At 40.7% G+C, this 14,934-nt stretch overlaps 1 protein-coding gene across 4 annotated transcripts; it reads left to right on the top strand.

The window, feature by feature from the left end:
• The first annotated feature begins 647 nt into the window (after positions 1 to 647).
• AURKA (aurora kinase A) lies at positions 648 to 13,877 on the top strand. 4 transcript variants are annotated; one of them, XM_081947883.1, is made up of 10 exons: positions 648 to 759; positions 2,620 to 2,672; positions 3,138 to 3,393; positions 5,747 to 5,821; positions 7,716 to 7,821; positions 8,664 to 8,855; positions 9,441 to 9,579; positions 11,284 to 11,432; positions 12,483 to 12,657; positions 13,004 to 13,877. In XM_081947883.1, exons 2-10 carry the CDS (start codon positions 2,622 to 2,624, stop codon positions 13,193 to 13,195), a joined length of 1,335 nt encoding a protein of 444 aa, XP_081804009.1. In that variant the 5' UTR covers positions 648 to 759; positions 2,620 to 2,621; the 3' UTR covers positions 13,196 to 13,877. The 4 variants fall into 4 exon arrangements, with proteins under 4 accessions (XP_081804009.1, XP_081804008.1, XP_081804011.1 ...); XM_081947882.1 differs by having other exon boundaries at positions 665 to 818; XM_081947884.1 differs by lacking the exon at positions 648 to 759 and adding an exon at positions 1,044 to 1,064.
• Positions 13,878 to 14,934: the final 1,057 nt, after the last annotated feature.

Below are 14,934 nucleotides of genomic sequence, written 5' to 3'. Positions count from 1 at the left end.
CTGACAATTGCAAAACTGGTGACAAATTCCAAAATAGACCTGATCTAATCCATCCATAGCTTGTTTGGCTCTCCTTTTGCTCAAAGGTAGCCCGTTTTTATTAAGTAAGAAATAAGGCGAAGCTGTGGCTTTACTCCCTATAATTAAAGCTCTGCACCAGACTGATATGGATCCATCGTATACATCCAACCTGTCCTAATCATGGCTGTGTCAATGGCTGATATGTAACCCGCAGCAGCTCTCAAGAATGTCCACTCATGTAAAAGAACTGCCTCATTTAAACTTTGCAGCAGGGGCTTTCGTCTAAAAGAGTGTCCGAGAGTGAGAAGGTAAGCAGCCTTCACCCCCCAGCACCCCTTCAGTCCCGGCCTGACTGCTGCTGCAGACACGCCGCCGTTAGAAGCCGGCTGCCGTTGCTTGAGAAACTACGCAATTTGCGTTGAGGAAAAGCGAGGACGAACGCCCCCCCCCCCCCCCACGGCGGCGGAGCGATGACAGACTCATGCGCCTGTTTCGGTAATCAGCGCAGTGTACGCCTTTAACGTAAAAATGCCCGATACGTTTACGCTCCTTCTCGCCCCGCCTTTCTAAGCGATGGCGAGCTTGCTTGGAATGGGAACCGGTCCTCTCACTCAGCCGAAACGGTTAGGAAGAGGCGGGTGTTGTCGATGGAGTTAGCCAATGAGCGGTAGAGAGTTTTGGAGTGAAGGGGAAAGACTCGCCAATCCGAACGCGCAGGCGGTTTAAAGGGCGTTGAAGGTAGGCGGGAGGGCATTTGAATTCAAACGGCGGTGGAGCCTGCCAGACCGACTGCAGAGGTGAGCGGGCCTCCAAAGAAGGGCGGCTGGTGGATGGCGGGGTTGTCGGGAGTGCCTTGTAAATGCTGGCGGGGAGAAGCTTTTTCCTTAAACGCTGGCGCCCACCCGTTTGGTGGCTTCCTTGACCGTTATTGTAGAATAGGTGTGATGGCCGGGGGGGGGGGGAGTTGTAGTCTAACCAGTACAGGTACTAGTATTTTAGAACATCGTGGGACTGTAGCCGTTTCGTTATTAAACCCTCACAAGGTGAAAAGTATGGCGAGGACTGGGTGGTGCTCTAAATCTGCCCTATAAAATGACTTTATAAAAATTCGCTTCCTTTGGAATAACTCTCTCTTCAATTCCTTTAAAATGCTACACGAGACTTGGTTTTCTTTTTTACCTGCCCTTTAGTCTTTTTTTTCTGTCTAACCTGCTTTTAACCCTAAAGGCAGGGGCTCCAATCCTTAATTAAACTTCCTTGCGAGTTGGTTATTATTTAAAAAAAAAAGAAACCAGTACCACAAAGGAGGGGATAATAAGGAAATAAGCAGCGAATGAATGTTTTTATATAAATAAAAATAGAAAACCTTTGGAAAAACAATGGATTCTAATGCCTAGGTTTCTCTGATGAGTACTGCATTTAGTGCAACAGACTTTTCAGAAAACTATGTTTTATCAAAGCAGTAGAGAACAAGGTGCTATGCAGTGTGTATTGAAATGGAGTGAGATATCCCTCATTCATCCATATAAATAGGTGTGTCCATTTAGCAAGTAGGCATATCAACAATAAAGGATACAGCAAACAGCTTAAGTGATTGTGGATAAAAGTTGCATTAAGACTGGGAGAAAAACTGCATTAAGACTGTTTGGCTTCTAGATGGCTTTAGCTACTTGCTAGAGGAGGAAAACTGGCCTCTATGATCATCTGTGTAATTGCTAATACTTAGAAGACAGTTGGGAATAAAGTAGTTTGTCATACCTACTTTCACAAAATGGTTCTCATGGAGGATGGCCAATCACAGGACTTATTTGCCAGAAAAAACTAGTAACATTCCTTATTGCATTTTGTACTACAATAGTTTCCCAAACACCTTTGTTTCTGAGCAGATGGGCATACACACAAAAAAACTGGATTGCAGTTATCCATCACATTAATTTTATAAGAATGCCTCTGAAATCTTTGTGGACCCTGGAGGAAACCTCGAGGGAAAATGGGGTTTTATTTTGCAGCAAGTTTCCTTTTAAAAAATGCTGAATTCCAACTGAGAGATAATCAGTGCATTGGTACCATATTGTGGTTCCATGATGTAAAATTTCTGTGAGACAAGATGTCTTTTCTGAAAAGTATATATTTAATAAAAGTTACGTAACTATTCATCCAGACAAACCAACATGACCTTAGGCTTGTGTTTTTCAAATCTTTGGTACTTTGATGTCTCTTAATCTCTTCTTTCTTGTTCCAGATGAAAACCTAAAAATTAACTTGCTTTAGCATGAATGCCTTTGTAACTTCAGAGAGCACAATTATAAAGCCTTTTTAGCCAGTTTATGCTATTGAAATGCTTTCATAATTCTAAGAAACTGTCTTTCTTTGCCTGTGTGATGTATATTGTATGATGCATTACATAGATAAATTGATGTGTACTTCCTTGAGGTCAGAATTCATGCAGTAGGATGACATAATTTTTCCAAGGGTTTACTAATATGAATGGATTGAAGTGATAGTCTCAAATAGCATGATGGAATACGAGAGACAAAAAGTTTTAATTATTTTATGTTAACATGATGAATGCCTTGATTTTTTTGTTCCTCAATATAGTAATGGACAAAGCGGGTAAAGAAAACCAGAATGGACACTCACATAACAGCAAGGTAAAGTGACCCCTTGTGTTTATTGGGTAGTGTAATTCTTGCCTTTTTAGATTTCAACCTTGCACTGCCCCTCACAGTCATGTGCTCACATGATTGCCATTGGTTAAGTTGGTTTTGCATTTACGACCATATTATTCACTTAATGAGCACTTCATTTGCTTAATTACCACAGAAGCTGGACTTACGACTTTCATAAAAATGGTTGTAAAATCTGGTCTGGTGACATAGTCTGACTCCAATGATGACTGAAATTCTGTTCATAATTGTAGTTGTAAGTTGAAGACTGCTTGCATTAAATGTTTGCTATTTTGAACTATGAACTTCCAAAACTATAGAGTACCAGTGGTGCCCTATAGTGGTTTTATGTTGAAAAAAACTGAATCCTGAGAAATTTTGCAACTTCTGTTTTTGCTTAGGTGCTTGAAACTATTCAAAGTTCTGTGGTTTTTTTTTTTTTAAAAATAGGTAGATGGTCCAAAGCGGATTCCTATGACTCAGAATCGGACACTGAGGACTGGAATTCAATCACAGCGTGTTCTTTCTGCTTCAAATATACCCCAGAGAGTGCCTATTCAGTCTCAGGCACAGAAACCTGCTGTTACCCATCCAAAATGTTCCAACTACACAAGTCAGCAGCGACCAACATCTGCAGTTCAACCAACGTCTAGAAACTCAGGTCCAAATAAACCTGGTATAATCTCTCAGCAACCTTCTGCATCCGGTAAGTACTACTATTTCGGTTATTTCTAACTTTATAACAGTAAGCCTGTTTCAGCTATTTCTAATCATCATAGAAAAGTCTATTGATGGTTATGATACAGGTAGTCCTTGAGTTAAGGCCACTAATTCGGTGACTGTTAGTAGCAGAATGAAGGGACTTGCAATTGGTCACTGAAATTACTGACATTACAATGCCCTCATGGTCACATGATCGCTATCTATGCACTTGGTGACCTATTTCAACTTACAACTGGTTTCCAAGCACTCTACAATCATGGGATCACCTTTGGAACCTTTCGTGATGACTTCCTTAGAAAGCCAGTGGGGAAGCCAGCATGGAAGATCACAACTCAATGGGATACGGCTCTGCCCATGCAGTTCCCCAGCTCTTCTGCACTTGTGCCATACTGGCCACTGAAATCCTTCCTGAGCTGCACGATGCATCCCCTTTGACTTCCTCACTTTCTTTATCACCTGACAGTAGCCACTTGCCTGCCAGACAGCCTGGGACTTTTAACTTCCTGATGGCTTTCCCAGTGACTGATTCAAGGAAGGAGGTAGGAAGTTATCTCACCTAAAGTCTGTGGCACTCATTCAGTGACTGCAACTGAATCTTCAAGGATTCGCTTTGCTAACCAATGAGATTGTGTTTTACAACTATATCATTTAGCAATGAAAATTCCAGTCCCAATTACTGTACGTCGAGGACTAATGTGTTTCCCCAAAAATAAGACCGGGTCTTATATTAATTTTTGTTCCAAAAGACACACCAGGCCTTATTTTCCAGTTAGGTCTTATTTTTAGGGAAACTTGGTACTAAAATACGTTTGACGATCTTAACGGGCTTATTTTGGGGGTAGGGCTTATATTATGCGCATCCAGAAAAAAAGTCATGGTAGGGCTTATTTTCTGGTTGGGTCTTGTTTTCAGGGAAACTTGTATCTACATATAATAAGGAACAAAAATTGGGAAGCTTTAAAACCGTATTGGAAAATATAGTGAATTGAAATTCAAATGAAAATCATCTGCAAAAATTTGGTCACTATGGGTTGGTACAGGTAGTCCTCCATTTATTATTTTGTTTAGCGACCTTTTCAAATGACAGCATTGCTGAAAAATGTTGTCTGGTCCTTTCACTAAAAACTGTTGCAGTGCCTCTGTTGTCATGCTATCAAAATTCGGGGACTTGGTAAGCAGCCTGTATTTACAATGGTTGCAATATCCAGGGTTCATTTGATCAACATTTGCAACTTTTCCAGCTGGCTTCCAACAAAGTCAATGGGAAAAGTTGTAATTGTTTGATGGCCATGTGATTCACTTAACAAACATAGTACAGGTAGTCCTTGCCTATTTAACAACTGCATTGATTCACTTGACAACTGTGGCAAGAAAGGTTGTAAAGTGAGGCAAAATCTATCGTATTTTTCGGAGTATAAGATGCACCTTTCCCCCCCAAAAAGGGTGAAAATCTGGGTGCGTCTTATACTCCAAATGTAGCTCCACCACCTGCTCCGCACGTTGCATTTTCGGGTGGTTCCATGTGGCGGGATTGTCACTTTCACATGGAGCCTGAGTCTGGAAGCAGCCCAGGGAATTGCGTTCAAAGCCTTTTCAATGAAAGCGTTTTTGGGCTGTAGTGCCATGATCCCCTCCCCGATTCCAAAGGGGGCATGCAGAGGCCAAAAAAGTGCATCGTGTTTCAGGTGGCAGGCAGTTCCAGCACTCACCGCCACCTGAAAATGCTGTGCTTCCCAGTTCCCCAGTGCACAATGCAGAGCCACGTGCCTTCCTCCTCCTCTACAGACTCACCTTCTGTTTTCTTCTGGCCAGCATTGTTGTCCAGAGGAGGCAGGGAGAAAAGTGAGAGCATGCAGGAGCGGTCACAGGGCTGGCAGATCAGAGGCAGCCAGCCGATTGCTAGCTTTCCGGCTCGGCTGCTGGCAACCTGGAATGCGCAGGCATCAAAGGAAACCAGTGCGTGGCCTCCGCTGCCTCCTGACTACGTGCGTTGTTAAGGCTGAGCAGTAGCAGCAGCGAGGAGAGCACAGACCGCTGCCAGCAATGCTTCCAGGGTGAAGACATTGCAAGCGGGGAGGGCTCGCCCCCCTCAGGAGCTGCCAAGCACTCGCTGCCCCTCTGACACCTGTCAAGCCTCCTCCCACCGTGGACTTGCATTCTCTTTTCAGCTGGCTAGATCTACTGCCTGAAACAGATCTGGCTAGCTGAAAAGAGAATGCGAGTTTGCAGAGGACGAAAGAGCTGCGCGCCCTTCTCCTCCTTCTTTCTACTGCTTTAAGGGAGTCTGGGCAGAGATCAAGCAGGGGCAGCCAAAGTATCCCCACTTGGTTTTCCAGGATTACCCAAGGTGCGGAGAGATGGCCTGGAGACCAGGGACTTCTCCCAAAGACCTTGCCACACGCGTCTTTCAGGTACTTCCTCCGCTCTGATCCCTGGAGAAAGCAGCAATGCCGGCGTGGGCGCCGCTCCAGCTAGCAAGTCCCAAGCCCGACTCTCCTCCCTGAAAGGCCACGGTCACCTGGGAGGACTCGCTAACTTGGCATGCCATTCGGGCACTGCAGGCCTGAAGTGAGCTCAGCAGCGCGCAGCCTGGGCGCTGGTCCTGCCTGTCAGGGATGGGGCACAGTGGAACTCGGCCGTCAATATGGGGCTGGGAGGGTCCCAGGTAGCCACTTCTTGGAGCCCTCTGCCCACTAACTGTCGCTGCCCTCTCTCCTGGATAACAGCTGTCAGGAGAGCAGAGGCAGCGCGCTGGGCAAAATTTCTCCTGACGGGTCCCAGGTCTGGAAGGCACCTTCACCACCCTCGTCCCAACAAGCGAGGGGAGGGGAGAGTCCGGCAGCATCCGGGGCACTTCTTCGCCACTGGCAGGGATACTGGGCACCCCATCCCCTGCCCCACCTACCACCCCCAAATTGTACCTCACCATGAAATGTGCATCTTAATAGTCTGGCAGCTCCGTTGCATCTCTCGGCCGGTCTTTGCAGGGAAAATCTTGCACAGTAAAGAAACCTCATGAGACCTACTGTATTTCTCTCTCTATTTCTCTCTCTCTATCCCTCTACCTTCCTACCTACACATTCACTCTCTACCTACCTACTGTATTTCTCTCTATTTTTCTCTTTCTATCCCTTTATCTACCTACCTACCTAATTACTCTTTCTCCCTACCTATCTACTGTATTTCTCTCTCTTTCTCTATCCTTCTACCTACCAACCTACCTACTCTCTCTCTCTCCCTACCTATATACTGTATTTCTCTCTTTCTATTTCCCTCTCTCCCTCTACCTACCTACCTACCTACCTACCTACCTACCTACACTCTCTCTCTCTATCCCTTTATCTACTTACCTACCTAACAACTCTCTCTCTCTCTCCCTACCTATCTACTGTATTTATCTCTATTTCTTTCTATTTCTCCCTCTACCTACCTACCTACCTACCTACCTACCTAAACTCTCTATTTTTCTCTCTCTCTCCCTTTATCTACCTACCTACCTACCTACCTACCTAACTCTCCCTACCTACCTAACTGTATTTCTCTCTTTCTCTCCCTGTCTATCCCTCTATCTACTTTTTTAAAAAAATTCCTCTTCAAAACCTTGGTGCGTCTTATAGTCTGAAAAATACGGGTAAATACTGAAAATGGAACAACTTATTTAGAGAAAGTATGACATCTCAAGTACATCCATATGTAATACAATTCTATCAATTCTTTCTCATCCAAGGGTGGCCCTTGGACACACATAAATGATCCATACTTGATTTAATGCAGGATGCTATCTTCTAAATATAGAGTACTTCCTTCATATATCTTGAGCAGATGGAATATCTTAAATATGACTGGCGGGCTAGCAAGAAACCTTTAATTACTTAGAAGCCACGGGTCATATTTACTTAGCCCTCGAGTCATATTTAAGATATTCCATCTGCTCTAGATATTCACCCAGAGCTATTGTGATTATGATGTTACATATTTTCTAAAGATAAGTAGAATAGAGAGAAAATTGCCAGCAAGAGAGTTAATTTAAAAGTGTTAATCTTTACATAAAGTGTCTGGGTGTGTGTGCGCGTGAGATAGCAACAACCAGCAATTTTCAATATCTTGGTCACAAGATTTGCTTAGCAACTATATTTCTAGAATGGATTGCTGTGGCTAAACACAAAGAAATCATACATCTTTAATTTCTGCATCATTTATAAAGTATGCACTCCAAACCTGCCACGGAGAGGAACAATTAGAACAATCTGCTGAACTTTTTAACTTCAGAGCTTGCTTTAGTAAATTTAACTTTCCTATGCCCAGGAAAAAAGCCTGAAACTGAAGATGTATCAGCTGTAACAACTGAGGCAAAAGGAGCTTCCGATTCAAAAAGTGAGAGCAAAGGGGCATCAAAAAGTGAAACAAAAAGGTAAGTTCTTATTTTGTTCTTGGGGGTGGATATATTCAAAGGTGTATACACTTCTTATGGGAAATTCAGATGACTCCAAGTCTGTTAGCCTTATGTAAAGAATTGAAGACGTGGCTGTTTCCCTAGACCTGTGATGGCGAACCTATGGCACGCGTGCCAGAGGTGGCACCCAGAGCCCTCTACGCTGGCACGGGCACCATCGTCGCAGGTCAGATCTCTGTTGCGTTTCTTTTGTGAGCTTTTGTTTCCCTGTAAACGACAAAATAGAAGCTCGCGGAAGAAAAAGATCTTACTCTTGCCAGCTGCCGGTGTTGGGATGCCCTGCCTCCTGCCAGCCAGCTGGTCTTCGGGTGTCTGCTGTGCATGTGTGCATGTTTGCGCATGAACGCATTTGCACACATACACCTTTCAGTTTGGGTATGGATGCACGCAATTTGGGCACTCGGTGTATAAAAGGTTCACCATCACTGCCCAAAGCATTTGAGTCAGCTGGTCCAATTTGCTCTACTCTTACTAATGTGTATGCATAATTTTTCCCCTTGTCAATGGGGTTCTTATCCTTGGGCACCTGTGATTTTATGTAGTAGGTTTTATTGTGTTATTTTGCAAATCAGAATATTTGCACACCCATAGACATTTATGTAAATTGAGTCTTACTGAAAATTTTCTTCTATATTCCTCAGGAAACAAAGTTCTTTTAGCTATCCCACCGTGCCTCTAAGCTATCCCCAGAAAAAGTTTGTTCTTTATAAGGATTTCCTATACAAATTGCAAGTTTTGAGGAGAGAACAAAGTGTTCTTATTTCATATTCTGATGCTTTATTTTTGTAAAAAAAAAATAGAAAACAGTGGTTCCTTGAAGACTTTGAAATTGGCCGTCCTTTGGGAAAAGGAAAATTTGGAAATGTGTACCTGGCTCGAGAGAAACGGAGCAAATTTATCTTGGCACTGAAGGTCTTGTTTAAAGCACAATTGGAAAAAGCAGGTGTAGAACATCAGCTGCGGCGAGAAGTAGAAATACAGTCTCATCTTCGGTAAGGTTGAATAAAAATACAGAGTGGTAACCTGGAGACCATATACAGCAAACAAGGCTTACACTGCCAAAATAGAACAGTAAAAGAGTAAACATTCAGCAGTACAATTATTGTTCGAATTATAGGTAAAAGTGAGAAGTGGAGATCTCTGGGAAGGGATTCTAATTCTCCTCTTTCTCTTACCCACATAGAGATGGCTTTGGAGGGTCGTCTTTGATATATTTATCAGGTTTTGAAAGTAGGAATAAAAAGTAAAGGCCTGTAGGAGGCCAGCTGCTTTCATTCCTAGATCATCTCAAAGGTTCTACGTTACCCTGAAAAGTGGCCATTTTTGGCCACTGGAGAAGGTGAATAGAATAGCTAGTATTCCAGAGGCTTTCCAGAGGTTTTTATCTTGTCAAAACTTTTCAAATAGTTGGAAAAAAACTTGATCCAATTTTTTCTAGTAACATATTGAACAGCTTGCTTGGCTTCAGCCTCTCAATGTTGTTTATCACTTGTATATAATAAGGAGGGAGTTATAGATCTGTTTAGCTGATTAATAGTAACAGTTTTGTTTAAAAATCCATATGCCTCCTTTTGTAGACATCCCAATATTCTCCGGCTGTATGGTTACTTCCATGATGCAACAAGAGTGTACTTAATTTTGGAACATGCACCTCGTGGAGAAGTGTATAAAGAACTTCAGAAGCTTAAAAAGTTTGATGAGCAACGAACAGCTACTGTACGGTTTGCAAATGGCAATGCATGCTTTTTGTATGAAATACTAAGGCTATCCCTGCCTTTTGGGGGTGGGAGGGAAATGGGTGCTCTACTATGGTTATTCCTCTAGCAATTTGAATCTAAGAATACTGAATAGCTTTGCTTTAAGAGAGAGGTTTTTTTTTAAAAAAATAGTCATTTTGAAATTTTCAAATAGGTAGTAAAGTTCATAGCTTCTACCTCTGAAGCAGATCACCACTAAGAGGCCAAGTGGGAGAACTTCACTGAAGCTGTTTTGCAAATGAAGGGAAATATATGTTTCTCAGGATAATGTTGCAGGATCCAATCTGAATCAGTCACTGGGACCAGGATTTATTCTTCCAATTGTTTGGACTCATTGCTGGAGCCCATCCTCTGAGAACTTCTCTCTCAGCAGAATGTGTGCCTGTTTGGTTTAAAACTTCTGAAATTAACAGGGAAAACATAACTAATTTAAAGATGCTCAGTTTTCATAAAAGAGAATGGAAGTTCAAAACAAAATGGCTATTCATTGTATTTAAATTATGATGTATAGATCTGGTACCTGTAAATGTTTTGGGTTAGAAGTCGAAGTGCCAATGGCTGTTGATTCAAGATTTTTGAGCCATTTTGTATTTTTTTCCCCTGACTTTGATAGTTGGGCAACTTTGCAGGCTCATTCTCTGCCTTTGTAATTAATTGGCAATCTTGTAGCTGTTTTCAATGTAAACCTCATTATTTTCATGTAATGATGGGAATACTACCGTATGATTTTGTTGCAACTGTTTTCATTGGTCATTGATTTGTATACATGAAAAGGGAGGACTGCTTTTCTTGTTCTTTTATGGCATAGTTAGAGATTTTTTCTCAGTGAAACCTTTCACATAGGGTTTCTAAAAATGTATTCGTTTTTAAAATGCTGTTTAGGCTTTGGAACGTTGAAAATGAAAATACAACTTTGGAAACTTGGTATTTTTTTAAAGTCTCTTAAAAATTAGCGAAAGAAAATAAATGAGGCAACCTGTCTACAAAGAACTTGAGTTAATGGGCTGTTCCCAGCCATCATGTGAAAGTAGCAATGAATGGGGGAGTGGAATAATACTAACTTGAGAAGGACTGTTGACCCATTTCCATTAGTTTAAGACAGAACAGATATTACTCTTTCAGAAACTGCTTGTCTGTCAAAGTTTCCAGAAGTGCATTCCAGACGTACATGTATCCTAGTCATTGATAGAACATTCAATATCGCAGAAGTCTTCAATGTACTTCTATGGTCTCGTCAAATTTTATTTAATGTGCTAACACCTGTTTGCCAGAAAAATGCAAAATAAGTACATCAATTTATTTTTAATCTTTTGGGACAAAGTTACAAACCTTTTACATGATGAAGGCCAATGATTAGTAAGCATGAGCTAACACAGGCTGAGCCTTCCTGAAATCATAGTGTCATTTTAGGTATCGGACTACTTAGAGGATAATGAGATCCATAATGATTAAGGGAAACTTTACATTTCATAGTAGAGACTTGCTGTTTAGCCCAATAACGCGGTAGTTTTTCCTGTTCTTTTTGATAGTTTTTTTAAAAAATCATTGTCTTTTTTTATCATTGTGGCTATAGTAGTATAACATGAATAAATGCTCATATCTGCTTAAATTGCATTATTTGAAATTGTTAAGGCTTATTTGCTAATGTTGGTTTCTTCTACAGTATATGACTGAACTCGCAGATGCATTGTTATATTGTCATTCAAAAAGAGTAATTCATAGGGACATCAAACCTGAAAACTTGTTGCTGGGATCAAATGGAGAGCTCAAGATTGCTGACTTTGGATGGTCAGTGCATGCCCCATCTTCTAGGTAGGAGACTCTCTAATACTCAAGTTTGAGAGTAGAATTGGCTTAGAATTATTTGAACATACAATGTACTTTTCCAGAAGTAGTAAAATTTACAAAAAATGGCTAAATAACTCTGATTCTTTCTGGTAAGGATAGAACACTTAATTGAAAATCTGTTTAAAGTAGGGTTTGTGCTATAATACTGGCAACCATGTTTTCCAGGTGAATACCAAAGTAAATTGGCAAGAGTCCGTTTGGTGTAGTGGTTAAGGCATCAGGATAGAAATCAGGAAATGGTTCTACTCCTGCCTTAGGCATGAAAACTAGCAGGGTGATTTGGGGTCACTTTTATTTTCAGCCAAACTCACAAGGTGGTTGTTGTGGGAAAAATAGGAATGAGTATGAACCATCAGTGCTTTGAGTAATTTATAAAAAAAGGGATTTAAAAAATCTTTAAAAATATAATCTCCATTCCTATGCCATTCTATTCCTTTTGCAACTGAAACACTATTCAGTAGCTTTAGAATTTCAGAGTTGTTACTGTGAGGAGCATCTCAGAATGTATATATTTGAAATATTGAGTATAACCATCTAAAGAAAATCATGTAATGAATATATAAGAAAGTGGAACACTCTAATTCAGAATTCAAACCAAAATATCACACCAACAATTCTAGCTAATTATGAACGATAAATCAGCAGCAAGATAGTTATGAATGCAATAAACAAGATAATACTGATAAGATCCTAGAATCCACGAAGAAGGTAGATGGGAAATGAGGTCTAATAAAAAGGAAGTAAGGATGATACGTAGAGAAGTGTGAGCAGTGGAGGGCTTCGTGTTCTACAAAGCAATTTTGAGTTTGAGAAAGGAATGCTTCTTGTGACATCCAAAAATGTCAAGTACTTTGTAACAGAGATAGCAGAAAGATTTAGGATTAGGTAATACAAATAAAATTGCTTATTAACACTGTGTTTTAAGACGAGTAGCTTATTAGTATTAATACCATCTATTGTGGCTTTTAGATAAATAGCACGATTTGCTGACTGCTCTATACTTTGCTATCCTAGGAGGTCAACAATATGTGGCACCCTTGATTACTTACCACCTGAAATGATTGAAGGAAGGACACATGATGAAACAGTGGACCTGTGGAGTCTTGGTGTCTTATGTTATGAATTTTTGGTAGGAAAGCCTCCTTTTGAAGCAGAAACGTATCAGGATACATATAGAGCCATTTCAAGGGTAAGTTGAATTTATCTGGCTTGATGTATCCTATATTTTTGTTTTCTTGTAATCCATGACTCACTCTATGTGAGTAACCTTTCAGATTTTGAGAAGCCTAAAACTGCCTTAATTATCCACTGATGTTATTCAGGGATTAGAATTTTTAAGCATATTAGTACCTTTTTGTCAACTGGCAAATTTCGGGTTCAGTTCCTGCACTAGTAACAATTATTTGAATAGTGTCTTACATTGATATGCTACTACCAAACTAATTCTTATTTTCCACCTCGACTCTACAATGGGAAGAAGTGAACGCAGTGCTTTGTGTGTAACTGTATTTTTTTTTTTTTTTTTTGGTTTAAAGGTGGAGTACAGGTTTCCTCCTTTTGTAACAGAGGGAGCTCAGGATCTGATTTCAAAACTCTTGAAGCATGACCCAAAGCAGAGATTACTACTGGAAGGTGTGCTTAAACATCCATGGGTTACATCAAACTCTACTAAATCTCCCAAGCATAACATGGTGGAAACCACTGTTGCTAATAAAACTCAGTCATAGCATAATAAGCATTGCTGACTGCATTTCCCAGTAGCAGGGATGGCAACAAATTGTAAGACATCTGATATAGGAAGCATAGAATTGGTCTCAAAAAAAGAAGTCAACGTTTCCTGCACAACGAACCTCTATGAACACAATGAAGTCTGAGCTGGTTTTCACAGTCATGCTGCAATGCTCGTAGTTCCATCCAAAGCAGTTGTGGATATCTGGAACCCATACTCGAACACTTTGTGCCTGTGATTCAAAGCTGCTGGGGCACATCTTGTTCAGGACTTTCTCAGACACAAGCTCCTATTTGCTTGATCCTCTTTGCTGCTTGATAGCCACACGAAGTTGTTGGAACAGTGCAATAACACCAAGGTTAACCTGTGCAGTGATGTGACATGGACGGCATCTGCTTCTGTAAATATGAGCTACTTGTGCAGTCATTGTCCTGTCTTCAGTTAGGAAATTCTTTGAAGTCTAAAGACTTTATAAACAATAACCCAATGCTTTCAGACATGTTTTTTGATACCTAACTACTTTATTTAGGGGTCAGAGATATCCTACTTCCTAGGATATCCTTGATAGTGAGCAATTGTTCAATGTAAGTTCTTACAAGAAAAGCGACAAACTACTTTTGATCATCAATTTTTAAATAATGTATTTGTTTAAGCACTAGTAAAACTTTATCATAAAATCATGATGGTTCTGCAGCACTTATACTTGCATCTAATGGTACTTCACTTTTAGAATTTACATTTATCCAAATGTATAACACATTTCACTTCAAGCTACCTGTGTCGACCCTGAATGGTGTATTACTTCTGACAACCTGTACAGTTCAGATAAACTGAATGATGTTGGATCCTGAAAATACAAGCTCCCTTTTGGCATGTAGTAATTCCAGGCAATTCTCAAGAGTTATCCTGGGGTTATGATGAAAATTGGTACCAGGATTGCTGAAGCTGACGAAAGCGGTCATAAAAGTGTAATTTTGTGTGACAGCATCGTTTTGTGATGGCAATTCCAGTACACCCTGACTGTGTGGGTTATTAAGCAGGGAGATGTGTGGTTTGTGTAGCCTCTGGAAGCTTCTGACTACAATGGTTACAAATCAAGAGCAGCCATTTTGCAGTAGGAAATATATAAACACTATAAATAGGCACAATACCATTTAAAGAACCAAACAAAGAAGCATGCCATATTAAACCATACCAAACTCAAGAAAAATGGTGAATTCTAGCTTCTAATTGCCCCCTCCCATATTCTCAAATTGGCTACCTGCCCTATTTATGCTAATACTATTATCCACTGCCATTAAATTACTCAACCATTTCACTTTGGAAATCCCCCCCCCCCCCTGTAAACAATTAGCCAGTGTCCATACAGGTACTCCTTGACTGGTCGTTTACTAAGTGAAGTGACTACAGACCCTGAAAAGGGGATTTAAGATTCAGATTTAAAGTTCTGACATACCCTTCTCCCCCTGCAGTCACATAAGAGTGTTTTCAGCACTCAGCAACTGGTCTACATTTACTACTGTTCATAGCATCTTGCAGCAATGTAACTGATTTATGTTTTTTTCCCGCTGAAAACAAGCATTTCTAGTTTCAAGAAAAGAAAACCCCCCAAAACAAACAATGAGTTCATTTAACAACTGCAGCACTTGCTTAATGGAAGACTTTTAAAAAAGGTTGATAAATCAAGTTCAGTCATGTGACGACTTGCTTTAGAACCATCACCAATAACAAACAAAA

This window comes from Natrix helvetica (assembly GCF_964273705.1).
Source record: "Natrix helvetica genome assembly, chromosome: 3".
NCBI lineage: Eukaryota > Metazoa > Chordata > Lepidosauria > Squamata > Natricidae > Natrix > Natrix helvetica.
The sequence above is the reverse complement of the archived record's forward strand: the minus strand, read 5'-3'. Positions and strand labels throughout refer to the sequence as shown.